The sequence below is a fragment of the Odontomachus brunneus genome, unplaced genomic scaffold, assembly GCF_010583005.1.
Source record: "Odontomachus brunneus isolate Ranch 3 - 2012 unplaced genomic scaffold, Obru_v1 Obru_scaffold_118, whole genome shotgun sequence".
Lineage (NCBI taxonomy): Eukaryota > Metazoa > Arthropoda > Insecta > Hymenoptera > Formicidae > Odontomachus > Odontomachus brunneus.
In genome coordinates, this window is record NW_022639568.1 from 18,991 (window position 1) to 36,771 (window position 17,781).

At 40.2% G+C, this 17,781-nt stretch overlaps 3 protein-coding genes and 1 long non-coding RNA gene across 9 annotated transcripts in view; 1 reads left to right on the forward strand and 3 right to left on the reverse strand.

Annotated features, from left to right (window-relative positions):
* LOC116849531 overlaps window positions 1-2,675 on the reverse strand; it is a 5,356-nt gene extending 2,681 nt beyond the window's left edge. The window contains exons 1-3 of the long non-coding RNA XR_004379156.1: window positions 2,594-2,675; window positions 1,837-1,955; window positions 400-574 (exon numbers count right to left, since the gene is read on the reverse strand). This is a non-coding gene — a long non-coding RNA (uncharacterized LOC116849531). The remainder of the gene's footprint in view (window positions 1-399; window positions 575-1,836; window positions 1,956-2,593) is intronic.
* A 931-nt stretch (window positions 2,676-3,606) lies between these two features.
* LOC116849528 (nucleolar protein 56-like) lies at window positions 3,607-5,884 on the reverse strand. The gene is made up of 3 exons (XM_032826755.1): window positions 5,584-5,884; window positions 4,818-5,386; window positions 3,607-4,587 (listed from the first exon to the last, which is right to left on the reverse strand). Exons 1-3 carry the CDS (start codon window positions 5,584-5,586, stop codon window positions 3,690-3,692), a joined length of 1,470 nt encoding a protein of 489 aa, XP_032682646.1. The 5' UTR covers window positions 5,587-5,884; the 3' UTR covers window positions 3,607-3,689.
* A 1,547-nt stretch (window positions 5,885-7,431) lies between these two features.
* LOC116849526 (serine-rich adhesin for platelets-like) lies at window positions 7,432-16,173 on the forward strand. 5 transcript variants are annotated; one of them, XM_032826752.1, is made up of 11 exons: window positions 7,432-7,705; window positions 8,090-8,260; window positions 8,435-8,568; window positions 8,761-8,902; window positions 8,985-9,131; window positions 9,578-9,798; window positions 9,954-10,255; window positions 10,335-12,205; window positions 12,314-15,442; window positions 15,540-15,601; window positions 15,695-16,173. In XM_032826752.1, the coding sequence occupies exons 1-11, from the start codon at window positions 7,663-7,665 to the stop codon at window positions 15,782-15,784; spliced, it is 6,312 nt and encodes a 2,103-aa protein (XP_032682643.1). In that variant the 5' UTR covers window positions 7,432-7,662; the 3' UTR covers window positions 15,785-16,173. The 5 variants fall into 5 exon arrangements, with proteins under 5 accessions (XP_032682643.1, XP_032682641.1, XP_032682642.1 ...); XM_032826750.1 differs by having other exon boundaries at window positions 10,335-11,145; window positions 11,212-15,442; XM_032826751.1 differs by having other exon boundaries at window positions 10,335-11,145; window positions 11,242-15,442.
* Window positions 16,174-16,555: 382 nt separating this feature from the next.
* LOC116849530 (activated RNA polymerase II transcriptional coactivator p15) lies at window positions 16,556-17,752 on the reverse strand. 2 transcript variants are annotated; one of them, XM_032826756.1, is made up of 4 exons: window positions 17,601-17,752; window positions 17,133-17,219; window positions 16,842-17,052; window positions 16,556-16,737 (listed from the first exon to the last, which is right to left on the reverse strand). In XM_032826756.1, the coding sequence occupies exons 2-4, from the start codon at window positions 17,181-17,183 to the stop codon at window positions 16,655-16,657; spliced, it is 345 nt and encodes a 114-aa protein (XP_032682647.1). In that variant the 5' UTR covers window positions 17,184-17,219; window positions 17,601-17,752; the 3' UTR covers window positions 16,556-16,654. The 2 variants fall into 2 exon arrangements, with proteins under 2 accessions (XP_032682647.1, XP_032682648.1); XM_032826757.1 differs by lacking the exon at window positions 17,601-17,752 and adding an exon at window positions 17,441-17,557.
* Window positions 17,753-17,781: the final 29 nt, after the last annotated feature.

The following is a 17,781-nucleotide window of genomic DNA, read 5'->3' on the forward strand; positions in this document are numbered from 1 at the left end:
ATATACCTATTATTTATTTATATGTAATGTTTATTTATATACAATGTCTATTATTCTAACGTCTATTACTTTTTATTATTACAATATAATAAGCAAATTAATGGCTTATTATTTTTATTTCATGTTGTTACGTCGATTTATTTGCGACAGTTATAAGGAAAGAGAAAGAAAGAGAGAAAGAGAGAAATCGTCGCACGAATTGCACGATTTATGGAAGAGGACGATGCGTAATACGCACATCTCCGACGAAAAACGCGAAACTACTTAATGCGGCGCGCGTTCGGGATGAAGATTCCCTAAGAAAGAGCCTTCAACGAGCGTAACTAATGCGGAGATATACATAAACGTATCTCGACGTGGATGCAAATAGAAAGAAGAAAAAAAGAGACGAGTATTCACCTCCGCGACCGGCACCCTCGACGAGGTCCTTGCTTCAAGGGGCGCAAGGATGTACTCGACAGAGGCACGTTGCGAGAAAGAAGCGATGAGGAGGAACAGCAGTAGCAGCAAGAGGTGGAAACGGTGGATGGAGGAGCCGCTGTATTCGCCGACAAATACGTCGCGTCCGTCTTCGCTGAAAAAGAAAGGAGAATAATAGGTACACTGACAACGTAGGGGGTGGCACAAAAAAATGCAGAGAGAGACAGACGCCTGGACGAGAGGGAGAGACGCTTCAACATTTTGACTCGTATTATCGCATCGCATTCGCGACGGAACCCCTCGAGCCGAATAAACAAAAAGAAAATACTTCACGCGCGGTGAAAAATCCTTCGCCCGTTCGCGAGGAAACTTTTAATATCACTCGCGCTTCTCCATTTACACGATCGTCATCGACACGCGTTATCGAGACACGGGACATTTGGCACAGAGAGAAAGAGAAACAGTATCGAACTTTCACGGAGCACTTTTCGATATCGATCGCGAGGAAATCACAAAAAGAAACGTGCACGAAGGTGCAGAAAAACACGGAAATAACTCGACATTGACAGCACGCTTCGCATTGCCATCTCTGAGCGACACCTCGCAGTCAATCACCACCGCGCGATCATCGACAATATGATTATCGACAGTGATTACCGACAATATATGATTATCGACAGTATTATCGTTATCGACTCTGTCGGTTAATATGTACGCCACAAGTAGTTACCTACATCCTTAAAATTACAGAATTTCACAATACCGTGCGACGATTGCGTTAACAAAGCATTGTCGAAATATTTTGATTTTTACTGCCATGATATAAGCGCGCGCTTTACGATAGATTCTAACCTAATCTCACCTAATCTCGCGTGTTTGTTATGAAAGCTCGATAATTAATAATCTATAACGAAATTTACAACAAAGACTTTATATAAAACAGGAAATTTTTCTACTGCCCGGTCAATCAATAATGCGACCACTTTTTTACGTGCTGTGATCTATAATGTAGCATTAATTTATTATAGAAAAAGAGATTTGGGACAAAAAATAATTGAAAAATTAACACGTTTGGAAAAACAGAAATAATGTGTCAGAGCCACTTTATCCCGCGGATAAGAAGAACGAGGGGATTATAGACATTGCGACACAGTCGCTGAATCGTCAAAAAAAAAGATTAGTTTACTTATTTATTATTAAGAAGTATTTTATGTATATATAATTTCCCCATGACTCGCGGTCGCATTAGCTATTGCGCAAAATTAGATCCTCTCTCTAACTATACACCTCCCTTGTCTTTGTCTAACTCAATCTATCTCTATCTTTCTTTCTTCTAAATCACAAGTCGCACGAGATATCTACAGGTAATTACGTGAAATTAACACCTGATATTCAAGAATCAGAAATGAAACTCACCAGATTTCCCGGCCTCTCGGGAACGTAGGTTGCGACGAGTCGCTCAGAGGTTATGACGAGTACGAGTCCTGTGCATCCCCAATACTGGCGAGGTGGTCCCGGCGGCTGTCCAACGACATCTACGACGCAAAACACGCGAAATTCATTTTCGACAATAATCCTCAACACGAGTCCGATATGTAATAGCGATTTGAACTTCGAATAGCAAACGTAACGATCGCGCAATCCTTGCTCTGACGGATCGCTCCACGATGATTCCCGATAACGATCGCGTGATACTTACTCGATCGTTCTGGAAACGACGCGCGGAATCACTCTCGACGAACCGAAGTTGCGGCGTAGTAACGGTTTTGCAAATACGTGCAAGTCGCGGTCGTTCAATGTACGAATTGAACGTTGCAACGATTAAGATTCTCGAAGAGTTCGCGCGTACTTCACTCGACACTCCGAACGGTTTGGCGAAAATTCATTGCACCGATTACTTGATACTTCGCCACAGCTTCATGAAACTTATTCTTGACGTACGCGACAACAATCCGCGTACGGAGAATCACTCTCAACAAGCCGGGAACGCGAAAAGTCGCGACACTTCAAATCATTATCGACGCTCTATTCGATGTACCAACAAGCTATTCACTCGCGCGGCCGCGATCCGATCTATCTCTCTATTTATCTATCTCGCGGTCTATCTATCCGTAACAAACGTGCGGAACTTGTTTCTAGCGTTACCAGACGATAGTTTGGGCGTGAGATTTACCTTCGTCGACAGGGATTTCCAGAGAATATATTTTTCGAATGCGTGTGCCGCCGCGCCGCGACCGGCCTGTCCGCTGGCCATGATGCAAGTGGACCTATCGACGTATCAAAACGCCACAGCAGCGCGCTAACCGACCAATCACAGTCGCCCATTGAGTTACTAAAACCGCGCAATATGAAAGCTGCAAGAATGCTTGTAGCACATATCTACATATGTATACACACAATTCTGATTACTTTTAACAACACTTTGCCATAGAGAACATACGAAATTTACTTTTGAACATTAGCATTATTCGTGTTTTATAGTTCTATAGTTTAATATATTAATCAGCAAGCTTGGTTGTTTAAATGTTTGTACAAAATATATTTGCATATTCACACAAAAATTAATTTACATTAGTATGAATAAAGAATTGGTTTTTTCTCGTTTATTTGTAATTAAAAATTTATTAACAGTAGATATTTTTCCATGCATCATCATCAGTTAATAATTAGATAAGATAATAAATGCCAGGACATGCTGCATACATCAATATAATAAAAATCTCTTTACTCCTTCCAAGTTTTTCCCTCAAAAATCCCTTCAATTCCTCTTTAATTATTTTCCACAATGTGCAATATAGTATTAGACAAACGACTGATACGTATAATTAATTCATGAATAATACTAGCATCCCTACAACACAATTCTATTATATTGAATGTGTCTAAACAATTAAGAAAAACTTTCTTTTGACAAATACATCAAAGTTAAATTTCTAAACTCTCAATAAAATCTCACAAAACTACAAGGCAACTGTGAAAATATTATTGCTATCCAAAGCAGCATAATTAGTTCTCTTAAATATAACCTGCTAATAGTAATAACTTACACATGACATTCACCTTTGATAATAAGAAAGAAATCTGCCTAATCTCTAAGATTATTTCGTAAAGAAATTCTTTATTACAAATAGTATACATTCATACATTATCTTCGTTACTATAAAAAGATAATGACAAGTCGGAATATAACAAAAATTATTATATTTTATTTATAATTATAAGGTATAATTTAATAATTATAATAATTTAATTATTGATGTTGGCATTATTCAATCATTAGATAGTGATTTTGACTTTTTCTTTTTCTTTCGTACAGGTGTGTCTATTTGTTCAACGTGACCATTCTTAACGTGCTCATTCTCCTGGCCGTTCTGTAGTATGTTGGCTTTTCTCTTTTTATCTTTATTTTTCTTCTTAGGAGACACTGTACTTTCTCGCTCTACAGAGATCAATGATTCCTCCAAAGCTTCTTTCATAACATCAATGTTCTTCTTAGGTATCTCTCCTGTCTCGAAGAACTTGAGCCGGTCTTCCACTTGCTGTCTCAACTTTTCACCGAACACGTTTGTCGGAACGTCTAGGAAGCAATCAATCCTGGAAGCCATTGAACATTTATTCGCCAAGTACCTCGATATCCTGCCCTTATCTTTGGCACCGGCACGGCCGATGAATGTGGAATTAAAGAGTAGTCCAAATTTGGGTGTGTTTCCTCTGGTTTTCAATGCCCTGAACAGCGCCTTCTCCGCGCCCAAAATCTGGACAGTCGAAGCTGGAAATTTCGCCAGATTGGTGAGTGACCCAGCGTGCGCGATCAATCTAGCGCCGGTTTGATCGCCGATTAAAGACGCAAGATTTGGCGCCACTCCAGACATTTTGCTTCGCAAATATTGTGCCAGACGCTCGCGATAATCGCCCAGCGAAACAACGCGTTTGGCGAATATTTCGATATTCATGAGATCGATTAGACTGATGTCCATTCCCATGGACGACTTAGAAGCGTCAATGATCGCCTGTGCTTTGATTGTGTCCATAACAACTTCTTCAAGGGCTTCAAGCTTCTCTTCTGTAAGTTCTTTCCTATTTTGAATCACTTGAGCCACTTTTGCATACATATAATTTTCCGAAACTATTTTTACGAGTTCGGGAAAGTGATAGCCGTACCATTCTCTGAAATCCAATCAAAGAGAGAGTTATTTTTGAGTGCTCTATTTATTTCAAGCTATCAAAAGAAAAGTAATATTTTTCCAAATAAATCTTATTAGACTAAACTTTGATATAATTAAGAATTGTTAGAAATTAGATTGAGAGAAAAACAAATTGAAAATTATTCTTGATAAAGTTTTATACAAAACAAAATTTGTTCAACAGCAATTAAATGAGAAAGATACCATACGTACCGTATACGCATACTAAATGTGTTAATATCCTTGTCTAATTGATCCATTAAGCCTATGGTATGGATTATCATATTATCTACTCGATGAATATTGAATTTAACCTTGGCTCTGGAATAGCTGTGCCCAAGACCAAGTTGTGCAACTAATGCACTCTGGGAGGTGAAGCCTTTCACCAAGTCATGAAAATGAAATCTAATGCCACGAATGATTTCAGGTACACCATTCATGTGTTCACACTTTATACCCAGAGCTTCAGTGATGTTCGCACCAAGCTTGGGATCAGCAACACCAAGAACAATATTTTTCTCTGTAGATCTTGGTATGCAGGAATCTAGGAAAATCTGCAACTGCGTTGGAACAACTCCTTCCGAGATATAGTTGATATTCTCCAGAGCAACTACTGCGGTCTTGAAGGCTGAGAAGCCAACAAGACTCACAATGCTTTGGAAACGTGACAAATCTGTGACGGAAGCTTCTATTTGGGGCAACAACATTCCAATCTCCTCAAATTCTTTGATACGGAATACTGCATACCCAGAAGCATGCTCAAACAGGATAAATAGCTTCTTCTGGAAAAAGTAAAACAAAATATGACGACGTTACCATTACAAACAGAAAAAAATAATGATCGTTATTGAAAAAAGTAATGATGTTACAAATAACATGTTACTTCCGACTTTGATATTACACGTGGAAACAAATATAACAAATAAATTTGTAGAAATATTGCATAATCATACGTAAGAGCAGTTTAATTTGTACTCACCATTTGTGCTTCTTTATAATTGCAACAGGAATTTCAGCAAAAAAACCAAACACCTCGAGTAACAGTTTCTGAATAACTATACCAGGTTAGGTCAATCCGTCCTTCCTTCCTTCCTTCCTTCCCTCCTTCCTTCTTTCTCCTTCTTTCTTCTTATTATTATTTTACTTGGACTCAGACTTATGTCTATTATCTTTTCATTCAAGATACGAATTCCAAAAAAGTCAGGTCCAAATGTGTTCAAACATAAAGCGTAAGCGTGTTAACGTAAAGCCTGTACAATTTCGTGGTTGTAAGTAGTTGTAAGTGATTACGACAACCAATCAGAGTAAAGTAATCAGTGAATAAAACATTCGGATTGGTTGACTCTTACGTTCACGACTACGCTTACGCAATTGTAGAATGGGCTTAACGGCGATTAAGCCCATTCTACAATTGAGTAAGCATAGTCGTGATCGTAAGAGTCAACCAATCCGAATGTTTTATTCACTGATTACTTTACTCTGATTGGTGTCGTAATCACATACAACCACTTACAACCGCGTTCACGCAATTGTAGAATGGGCTTTAAGCTGGCCACACACACTTTTCGTAACAGTAATCGTAAGACGTAACGTAAGAATTGACCAATTACGATCCAGTTCAGTGGTGCAGTAAGAGTGAGACAAGTATATCTTATCTCGCCCTAACTTATTGCTTTACAAATGGCGCTCAACCATAAGAAGTTATTTTTTTCAACGGATTTCCTCTCAATTGGGGGACACGAATCAGGGGCTCGATTCTTGACGGTATGCGAATGAGATACGCATGCGAAAATGTATAGTTCACGTTACGTACACTGTAGATTTTCGCATGCGTTTCACACACCGTCAAGAATTGGGCTCCAGGGGCCCTATTCCGTAACTACTTACTGACAATTGTCGAATCGATAGACGTCGTTGCGCAGCTTTTTTGTATCACAGAAAAGCTGCGCAACCACGACTACCGATCCGACAATTGTCGATAAGTGGTTATGGAATAGGGCTCCAGGACCACTTTCTCTACTCGCGCCCTATCAAGTTCGATCTCCTTATCTCTTATTTCATGCTTCAATAATTAGCTTGGAGCAGTGAGCCCTACACGTACTGGAGTGAGCTTTTATAGGTTTGGTGGTAAGGCTGTCTCACTTTATACTTAACCAATCAGCTCGTTTGATGGTAAGGCTGTCTCACTTTATACTTAACCTCAGACAAAGACAGCCTTAGGGTGGAGTCCCATGACACATATTTTCGCGTAACCGCGTAACCAATCACATCTTTCTATTCTTTTAGAAGTTCCAACAGAAATACTATACGTCGCAATTTATTGGTTACGCGGTTACGCGGTATGTGGAAAATACATGCCATGGGACTCCACCCTGACGGTCAACTGTATATTAACACACTTGGTAAAAATCACCAAGTGAAAATAAAAAAAATGAACGAATAGAAGATTTACAATTTTATTGATCAACATCTAGTGAATTTGCTCACTTGCAATTTTATTAATACACAATCGATCCTATGATTGGTCATCTACTAAGGAATATTAAAATATTTAAAGATCTCTAGATAATAAAATGGCGGCAATACGGTTGGCGGGAGATTCAAATATAACCGCGAAATAAGAGTTTAAAAAACTATGCATTCTTCTTGATATCATCCTCATATTGTTGTATGTTATCGATGTCTTCACGTTTTCTTCGAGAATTTCATAAATAATTTCCCACAACATATAATACAAATATTCGATATAACTGCAACGAGAAAATGACTGATATATTTAATAATACCTACGATTAATTAGCCAGTAATAGCGTCCTTATAACGTCCTAAAATGTTCCGTTATGGTCAATGTGTTAAGGTAATAGACGCGAAACGTCTATTTCAAAATAATCAAAATAAGATTTGTGAAAAAAACTTTTTGTGCACGTTGGTAACACTACAAATGTTTGTTGCTGTCGAGAAGCAGTAGTTTGGTGTCGTTGAGGCGTCATTTTATACAACAGTGGTCGAGTGTCCTGATGAGATATTTCGCGAAGTTACAAGGCATTCGAAGACAACCATGGAAGCATTATTACCATCTGAAATAGCTCGACTAGTTCTTGGTAAGCGCAACCTGACTTAATTATTCTAATCTTTGATTCTAAAACGTTACCCCGCCGTAACCTCTTTCGTTGATACTGAATCTGTTTACTCGTATCAACTTGATACAAAGATCGATACGAAGATCGATACAAAGATCAATTTGCAACAAAATATCTTTCAGTATCTTGTGAGCATAATCTAACTCATTAATCACTCATTAATTTTGGGACCTCTTCAAAAAAGGTTCATAAACTCTCTTCTTTGTTATCCCTACTCTTCAGGAATAACTGCTTGCTTTTTATCTTGTTTATATTGTTACTTGATAGCAGATCATTGTTATTATGTAACAAATTAACTTTTAATTTTACCAATGTTATATGTACAGTTGTGTTTGTTTTTTCTAGGTTACCTGGAAGATCAGCAGTGTACAGAAGCAGCTAAACTTTTTTTGGAATCATCTCCGCATTTACAAGAATGCCGTACAGTAGTTTCTTGTGGAAAACGATTCAGTACCAAAGTTAATGGTTTAACACTGATGGATGTTATTGAAAAATTTTCTGCTATTAGCACCATGAGTGAGTTATCTTATTCAACTTGTTTATTAAGAATACTAATAATTATATTACTGGTAAAGCAGCTATATCAAATCCAAAAAGATTGACATAATATACGAATAAATTCAGCAGTAGAATCCATATGTTCATTTTGTGAGAGTTCCTCTTTCTTATACAAGTGCTGTTTTTGTACAGTTCAAGAGCGATTAAACAAAGCCACAGACTGTGAGCAGTTAAAACATTGTGGGGATCTAATAGAGCAGCTAAAGTTCCTTGTGGAGGAACCACGTGGTCAGCGATTTGTTGTGAACATAAATGTACCTTCTCAGGTATTTTATTATTCTAGCTTTTTCTCAAGATATTCTTAATACACTAGGACAACCCACCCTTAATATGTCTGATGTATCAAACATTTTTTATGCCAATATATGTGGGAGTTAAGTATGAGAGATCCTGTAAAACAATATGATATTTACAATTGAAAGTGAATTGACATTAAGTGAAATCTTGCTACTTTATAGAATAACTCGCAAGCATCAAATGGCTCACCTATTCTTGCGAATAACATGCGTAGAAGGCGCCATAGTAACAGCGAACGGAACAAACGCCCTGTTAAATCCCAATCAAATACAGCGCAACAGCCTGATGTCCTAACGACCTCACGTATGTTCGCCTTTCTGTCGCTTTGCGTTCGTTGCGACCGTTGTACTGTAAAACTTGAAATACATGTATCTCAATTTAACAGCGATTTCTCACAATGTGGATACAACTCCGTTGGAAAGTCTGCCTGGGAATATTAATATGTTTAAGCAGGCGGAATCTAGCAACAGGACTGAGAAAAGAGACGACAATATTGCGCATGAGTCGCTTGGTCAATATGACTTTGAGAAAAGTAATGATATAAATATGTATATTCTGTTAAAATTAAAGTGTTACTTTAAATTAATTGGAGAAATAAAAAGATTCTGCGTTATGCAACTTTGCAAAGAATTATGAAGTCGACTAATATTCTGAAAAAGCAATTCGAAGCTGCAAATCTATTCTAAAATCTTAAACTTTATCTAAAATCTGAAACTTTATCTTCAACGATGTGGTAAACGGCAGCGTATCTAATAATAATCTAAATCTAATAATATTTTTATTTAATATTAAATCTAATAATATTTGAAAAACAAAAAAGGTATTTTTTGCGAAGTTACACAGGTTTGAATTTCGTCGTTCTTCTGACTGATTCAAAGCGATTCTTTAATCTTATTATTTAGGAGTATGATAATATCAATCAAGATGCATACAATTGATTTAGCTTGTTCTCTCTTTCCTCCTTCTCTGTTCGTGTAGACGATGGAATGTGGAATACACAACATTTTGAAACCGATTTCAATGGCAAAAAGAAGGAGATAGCCAACATTATGACAAGCACGCCGTCACTTAAACGATGTACAACTGCGACAAATACGGAAGAGCTATTACAATTCTCCAGCGCGGAAGTGCAAACCACTCCTTACGAGATACCCGAGTCGGAGTCTGAATCGAATGATGAACCCATCGAGAATCTTAGTGTAAGCCCCTGGATGATATTAGCTATCACTGCATTTACCTTGTTCCCTTGTATTTGGGATTGTGTCGCACTTTCTAAAGGAACTTTCCAAGCCACCTATACAAAGATACTAACGAGCATTGTTGTTATTAAGTGTCCACTCGTATACATTTCCAGATATTAACGAAAGAAATCTTGAATCGTACAGAATTACAAGAATGTATTGCCGAAAATATCAATAGAGCAATCATTCCTACGGACTTATCTCTGAGGGATGAGTGTTTCAACGAATCGATTGGCGAAGGGAACACTTCTATTATGGCCGAGTTGAATAATGCTATTAAGTCGATTGTTGAAGCGACAGAGACCGATCCCGTATTCGAGAAGTTCCTCGATGAGATCATCGGGCCGCATACGGAGACCGACACGAGTCCGGAAGAAGATGGTGAAGGAAAGCACAGCCCAAAGTTTCTCAACGAGTAAGTACATATACTTGTTATCTCTTTTTTATTACAAGTATAGTGATTTGCTCATATTGCAATATCGTCATATTTGTAGAGTGGAGCAAGAGAAACACGTAGAAGCTACTTTTGGCAACGTCAGCTCACCAGAACCAACAATAGTGGATACCAGGACGTCCGCAGAGAACAATGCCGCAGATGTGCCTCTGAAGCATAGACTACGCAGCTCTTCCAGACAGCAAAATAATAGAATCGAGGATGAGGCCGAGAAAAGCAAAGATCAGGAGAAGGAACAGAGCTCTTTGGAGGATCAGAATGCAGCCGCGGTGTTAAGTATTGTAAATGCTAATATTACCAATAACACGTCCAATGAGAAAAAAATTGTCGACAACGTGAAAGAATCAACGGTCGCAGGTGAAATTACGGAGGAAAATGTCCAAATGATGATATCTGCTGCAGTGAGTAAAGAGGACACAACAACAAAGTCTTTGACGTCGTCGAACATTCAAAGAATGAGCAACGTAGTACCGTCTGCGAACGGCAATACGGAGTCTAAAGTCAAGAAATCGACGGTGAAGCGACCGAGGCCCACGAAACCAAAACGTGACCAAACAATTAACGACAATCAAATCATGACAAAACAGGAGATGATGACCACACCGACGCTAGTGGTATGCTCGAAAGAAGAGATAAGTAACCTCCTGAGTATGAATCACTCGTCGACCATCAGATCAACCTCCACATCCCGTTTTATCCCGATCGCTCCGAAAGATCCAAGCAGAATCGCCGGATCTTTAGAAACTATGTACCTAAGAACAGTGAACCTAGCACAAAAACTGCCAATTCTAGTGGATGAACCGGGCAACTCGGGTCAAGCCTTGTCACAATCTCAGAGGAGTACCACCAAGGTGAGCAAAACGGTAAAAACCGTGCATAAAGTTGATGCAACATTGACACCCGTTATCATTGATCAGCGGCCCTTAATCCCGACGGAACCTATGCAGATGATTGGTAAGCTCGCGGCGGGTGAGTCCCAAGTGATCACGCTCTACGGCAACGAGAGCAGTGCGAAAACGTCGTTGGACAGTGCCAATATGCCTACGATCAACCTGGAGGAGAATATCAGTCTGTCGGAGAGCGGTCTCTCGCCGTACGTGAAATTCAATTGCAGCAAGATCGGTCAGAGCCACAATCTCTCGGACATCGATCTGACACCCGTGATGGAGAATGTAAAGTGCACTGCCACCACGACGATGACGATCGACGCCACCACCGCGGAGCAGCAGCCAACAGTCTCTACGAACACGGATATTATCACAAAACGTACACCGAAATCTCTGCTGAAAAGCCGCTCCAAGAACCGCAGACTGAGTCTGTCCACACCACGCAAACGAAGCAGCCATATAAGAGCGCTCGATTTCAGCACGCCGCCGAAGGTGATCAGCTCTGCTAGGAAGGCAAACGCGAACGAGACAACGAAACGCTTGAAATCCGTTTGCAGAACATCGTTGTTCAAATCACCGTCGTTCTCTAATTCATCCGCTATGACCACGCAGAAGCAACAAAGCCCGGTGAAGATTTGTCAGTCTTACAAGATTCCCATAGCCACCAGGAGTCCCGCGCCTAAATTAATGGGCGGATGGGACAAATTCAACGGCGTCGGCGTTATTATCGGCGATGTATCTTCTCATGGGAGTACCAGTGCATCCTCTTCTTCCGAAGACCGAGCTCAGCACAAGACGTCGAAAATGCCGGCAGAAATTTGGGATGCTGATCTACGAAAATGTTTGCAATCAAACAAAAAAGACGAGACCGAGGTGAAGAAGCCCACGAAGAGAAAACACTCGAATAAGGACGGCAATAGCGTAACGCATAAGCGAGGCAAATACAATCAGCAATCGACAAAAAGCAAAGACAAGAGGAAGTCCTGCGAGACGTCTCAGAAGACTGAAGACACCAACGAGCCATGTGAGCATTCTCAAGAAAACGCGAAAACCACAACAATAGAGAAGAATCATGACGTCATTACCACTAGCGCGAGCAACATTTCTACGAGTAAATTTGATAAAATTTCAGGGTCAGGCGATGCTTCCGAGACGTCGACGAAAACGGACGCTATAAGTACCCCCGATAACGACGCTGTGGCTGAGAAGAAGCCTCTGAAGAAGTACGTGCAACTGAAAACGATAAGGACTAACCTGAAAAAGCCCAACGACGACGAGAGCAAGAATAACACAGAGGACGCAAGTCAAGTGGTGAACAGGTCACAGATGTCCGAGCTATCGAGAATTTTATCCTCGACCAGCACACAGCATATGCTTCAAATACCCGACATGATCGATGTGGAGACACCCAGGAAATTCAATAACGACGGCACGTCTATGTTGCCACCGACGCCGAGGATGCTCAGTCCCGGTAACAACGCCGTCACGCCGTTCATTAAGCTCAGTGAGGACTCCAGCCGACTGCGCAGCAGTTTCATCAGTACGCCGGAGTTTCCAATTACCCCGTGCATATCTTTGACGCCGAAGCATACAGAAGAGACGACTAGAGATGTCGTGAAGGAGAACGAATACCGTTCCCCGTACTACGAGCCCAGCTGCGAGCAGGCGACGGAAGAGAAAAACGGAATATCCAAGAATATTCCCGTTGTCAGTGTGGAATCACCGGTGATCTCGTCGTCACACATCAAACTGCAATCGACGCACAACAGTCTCGCTGCCGCCGGCACATCTTATCAAACGTGCACCTCCACAACGAAGTTGGAAATCACGCAGTTTGAGGTGATCAAGGAGAACCTGCCGAAGGAGGAAGCAATCAAGGAATTGAAGATCGCATCTAACAACAAAGACTCGACGATGGAGCTCAATACTGTCACTTCCTCCGCATCCGTCGTCGCGGTGGATTTGATACGGATCAACGAGCTTCCGAACACAAACGTTGAACACCACCATCAGACATTGATCTCCGATCACAACTATAGCAACGAGAGCGACAGCTCCTCGTCATCCGATATTTCATCTTCGTCTGATTCTTCTTCCTCGTCGTCATCGACGTCCACTACTAACTCGTCATCATCGTGCTCGTCAAACGACAAAAGCAACCACTCGCCGACGAAGAATCTAAACGCGCACGAAGATACAGACGCGGTGGAGAAAAATAACGAGAATAATTCGAACATCAATCCTGTAATTGTGGAGGAGTCCTCGCCGAGGAAGGTATTCGCGATCGAGAAAACCGATGATCAACTGCAAGCTACTCCGCAGGAAACTCCCGCCAAGGACGAGACTCTATTGAATGAAGCAGACATCTCGGAGACGCCCAGCAGCTCGAAAAGCGGCATCGAGAATCTGACAAACTTATCGACCAAGATCTCGGCAATCATCACGGCGGATGAGAAGCTGTCGAAGCTGACCAAGTCGCAGGACAACAGTAATAAAAACTTCAGCCGTGCGCGGTCGAAGCCGAAGGTGACGAACGTGCAGTGCATCCGGCCAGAGTCGTCGAAAGCTGCCATCGAAGAATTTGTGAAAGCAGCCGCCGGTGATTCTCACGCACACCAACCGACCATATGCAACAAGCTGATCATGCATCTACAGGAGAAACGAGAACGCGTGGCTGCAAAGTTTCGAGATGCGCCAAAGTCCAACATCGCCAGCGGCACGACGCGCAAGCGTATGCTGATGAGAAAGGCCTCCAACGACGCTCGCAACAAAAACGCACAATTCACCAAACTGAACAGACGACAGGCTGCACCCTCAAAGCACCCTCAAGGCAATCGGGATCGCGACAAGCCGGCTACAGTGCCTCCTCCTCAGATTGTTCTTCAGGAAAGTAACCCGGCGAAAAATACACGGAAGAGATGCGAGCTGCAAAAACAAAGCTCCGCGAGCGGATGTGGTGATCACGACGAAGAGAAGAGAAAGCAGATGAGCACGTCGAGAAACGTGAATTTGTCGCCGACGACGACGAGTCACGTAACTATCGGTAGGCTGCACAATGATTCAGAAATGAAGCAAACACACATGAGCAATGTCGGCAACGCGAACTCGCTGGAAAATTTTAACAACATTGAGACAGAATCTGCTGCGAAATCTTCACTGGAGGAGCGAGATCGCTCGAAAGAGCGAGATTGCTCGAAAGAACGATCGAACGCCAAAGAGAACGCGGAGAGAAGCTGCGACGTTAACACCGCCAGCCGAGAAGAAGTCAGAAAGACACTTGGAGACGGTAATACGCATACAAAGGTCTTGGAGAAGGAAACTAAGTCCACAGAAAGGCATGTTGTTGCGCAGGAAACCTTAATTAGCGAGGATAAGGCGAAGCCGGAGTCGCGTGATCATGTGGAGAATCGGGCAAGTAAGTCGAGGCAGTTCGCGAGTCACATCGACAAGGCCAAGTGTATACTGAAGTGCAAAGTAGATCAAGTGAAGCGTGATCTGTTCAGCGACGAAGAGAATGATCAGAGAGTGTCGTCCTGCGTGGCAACCTCGCAAAGGGAGAAGGCTCATAAGACAACAGAGGAGACGCAGCAGAGCTCGGCTCCCATGAAAGAAGTTTCGAGTCTTTCACAGGAGAACATTCACGTGGAAAATCCCAAAGAAGAATTGTCGAGTGTTCTACAGTGTCTGCAATTAGTGCCAGCGCACAAGAACGAGAACGAACTGGGTCAGAACGAGAAGCAGCAACAACAGCTGAACGAAGACAAGAACAAACTAGAGGAGACAAATGAGGACGATGGCAACAAGTCAGACCAGAAAAAGGCTACTGTTCCTAATTACAAGGCCGAGTACCATTTCGTGTACGATGACAGCGCGCCGGTAAGGAAAAGGAGGAGAAGATATAGCGGGCACGAGTTGCAGATCGAGATCAATCACGCCGACCTGTCCGATCCGAATCCCGTCGAATGCATCACAGTACTAAAAGCTACCGAATTCGAGGAGATATTCAATTTGCAGCCGAAGAACTCAAAGAAGCGAACATTAAGCAAGAAGACGTTGCACAAGAGTGAGACTTTCGCTACGAAGACGGATAACGAAGCGATTATCTCGAGAGACAACACGAAGCTTCTGGCCGCATCGTCTTCCATGGACGAGATGTCAGGAGCGAAAGCGAAGAAGTCGATTAAGACGGCCAGCAGAACCGGTAACGATGCGCAGATCGACCTGAAGAAGAAGTCGAAGCCAGATAAAACTCAGGAGAAAGGTAAGCAATTCCTCGTCGAAGAATAGAAATCATACTAGAAAGAACTAATATACATAGCAATGATCGAAAAACCGATGTCATGTAAATTTGATTTCAGTTTTGGAGACTGCCACTAAAAGTCGCAAGAGGAAACTATCGGAAACGAAAGAGACAAAACAGGTAAGAAAGTGATTCGCGCAGACACTTGTGCTGTTACTGATAGTCGTTTTATGTCGTTACTGTACAATTGTGTTCTTATTTTTTTTCTTTCAGATTGAGAAGTCATGCGCGACTGATCCGCAGACGCTACTCAGCAACGTAGATCTAAATAAATTTCTGACTACGGTGCACGGACCTGAATAGGATCTTTCCATAGTGTATTTTAGGATAATATATACAATGTATTGTACGATATTCATTGCACAACTTGTACACTTGTAAATAGTGTATTTTCTCTATATTTTATGATGTCGCGCGTATTTTCTATTTTGATATAACACGTAATATTTTAGGTATTTCATTATTAATTATTTAGGAACTATTAGTTACTTGTAAAGATTTAAGAACTATTAGTTACTTCTATATACGTTTTATGATATTTTGACTCATTAGTATCAATAATTGACAAACGAAGTATGTAGAGAGGTTTTTGCTTTCTTTTAACTTATAACTGAAAATTTTGAGTAACATTTGTTAAAAAAGAAATATCCATGTAATAGCCAGTTCAAAGTACACAGCAAGTAGTATCAATATTTGATAACAATAAGTTGTTTTTGTAATTACTTACGATCAATAATACCAAAGGAATTATAAAATTATCATATGATACTGAGGAATAGGTTGCAAAGTATGAGGGAAAGAAATTAAACATTTCAAGTGTGATTTCAAAAAATTTATGAAACTTTTATGGCATACAGATCAGATACTGTAGTTCTTACTGCAGTTCTTGAAACCACTATTTTTATAAATAAGAACGAAGAGAACGAAGAAAACAAACGATTATTATTTATACATTATAAACTGATAAATGTTTCTCAAAATATATATTCCTTTCACAAAATTATAATTATCTTTATAATTTTTTGTATTCACACACATGTGTGATCTGATAATTCTTCAAATAATGTATATTAATTACTTTAAAAACTAATATATTTTTCAATTAAGAAAGTTACAAATATAAAACCCAAACATCTTTTAGTATGTAGGACTGTAACAAGCCATATCGTGATTTTAACATTTTGACTTGGCTACTTTATCCACTTCCTCCACAACAGACATGAATTTCCGCCATTGTGGCATACTTAAGCATATTCCTATGTAAATAACAAAAATAATACAAATTAAGCATTGAAATATATGAAAAATTTATCACTTATATAAAATACTTGTTTCTGACAAAAATTATGAACTAAATCACCTTTTTTCCCAGGTTTCAAGTCACCATCTTTATCATAGTACATTTCTCGAATATCCACATAAAAGTTGCCTTTGAAATTCCTTACGTTTACTTGGCGATTGTTACCCAAGTCCCATACAGTTTCATCGTCCTCTGACTTTGTCTTCTTGCTAGAAACTGCTTTTTTTTCCTCTTCCTTTTCTTTCTTTTGTTTCTTCACTGGTTTTCTCTCCTAAGAATAAAGGATGTATATATAAAAAAAATACTGTAGTAATTATTAGGGAGCATCTATATTCAAGCATAACACTATACCTCCTCGCTACTATCGTCACTGTCAGACACATATGCTTTTGATTTTGGCATCTTGGACTTGAAATCGACGTAATAAAATACGTAGATCTTAAAAAAATAAAATTACTATTGACTACAATATATGGCACAAGATCAGCATACCTTAATCGTTAGTGATTTAATATGCAAATTTTATGAACAGCGACAATTATGTACAATATGTTAATATAATTTACTAGTTAACATTATGCATGGAAAAACTGAATTTTTTATTTTGGTCGCACAAATACTGCATACTACAGATTCGCATATATAGGCAGAAATATAACCTATACTCGACAGTTGTATTCTATTGTTTTCACGCAATAAATCAATCGATATTTATGGACACAGTTATAATGAGAGAATCGCGCAACAAAATACTCGCATTATTATATACTCGCATTAATATATTATGATATAAGAATAACTATCTAGATAGGAACGTACCAGCTTTTTCTTTCGGGCGAATTGGTTCTAACGGTTTTTCAAGAGGTACGCGCGCAATATAATGACAAACGATTATTGCGCTAATATGGTGAATTTAAGAAGCTTGTCAAAAGGTAACGTCGGTATTACAGAACTCTAACACCATTGGTAATCTCGTTCATCTCGGTGTGTCATGGAGAGA

Bases quoted from the DNA above. Each gene is read 5' to 3' on its own strand.
- LOC116849530 (XM_032826756.1), bottom strand. From the start codon at position 17,183: ATGCCAAAATCAAAAGCATATGTGTCTGACAGTGACGATAGTAGCGAG. The intron at 17,053-17,132 runs GTATAGTGTTAT...CTTTATTCTTAG, and splicing joins GTGACGATAGTAGCGAGGAG to GAGAGAAAACCAGTGAAGAA. The intron at 16,738-16,841 runs GTGATTTAGTTC...TTATTTACATAG, and splicing joins CTTGAAACCTGGGAAAAAAG to GAATATGCTTAAGTATGCCA.
- LOC116849526 (XM_032826749.1), top strand. From the start codon at position 7,663: ATGGAAGCATTATTACCATCTGAAATAGCTCGACTAGTTCTTG. The intron at 9,799-9,953 runs GTAAGCCCCTGG...ATACATTTCCAG, and splicing joins AACCCATCGAGAATCTTAGT to ATATTAACGAAAGAAATCTT. The intron at 15,443-15,539 runs GTAAGCAATTCC...ATTTGATTTCAG, and splicing joins AGATAAAACTCAGGAGAAAG to TTTTGGAGACTGCCACTAAA.
- LOC116849528 (XM_032826755.1), bottom strand. The intron at 4,588-4,817 runs GTACGTATGGTA...ATTGGATTTCAG, and splicing joins ACATTTAGTATGCGTATACG to AGAATGGTACGGCTATCACT.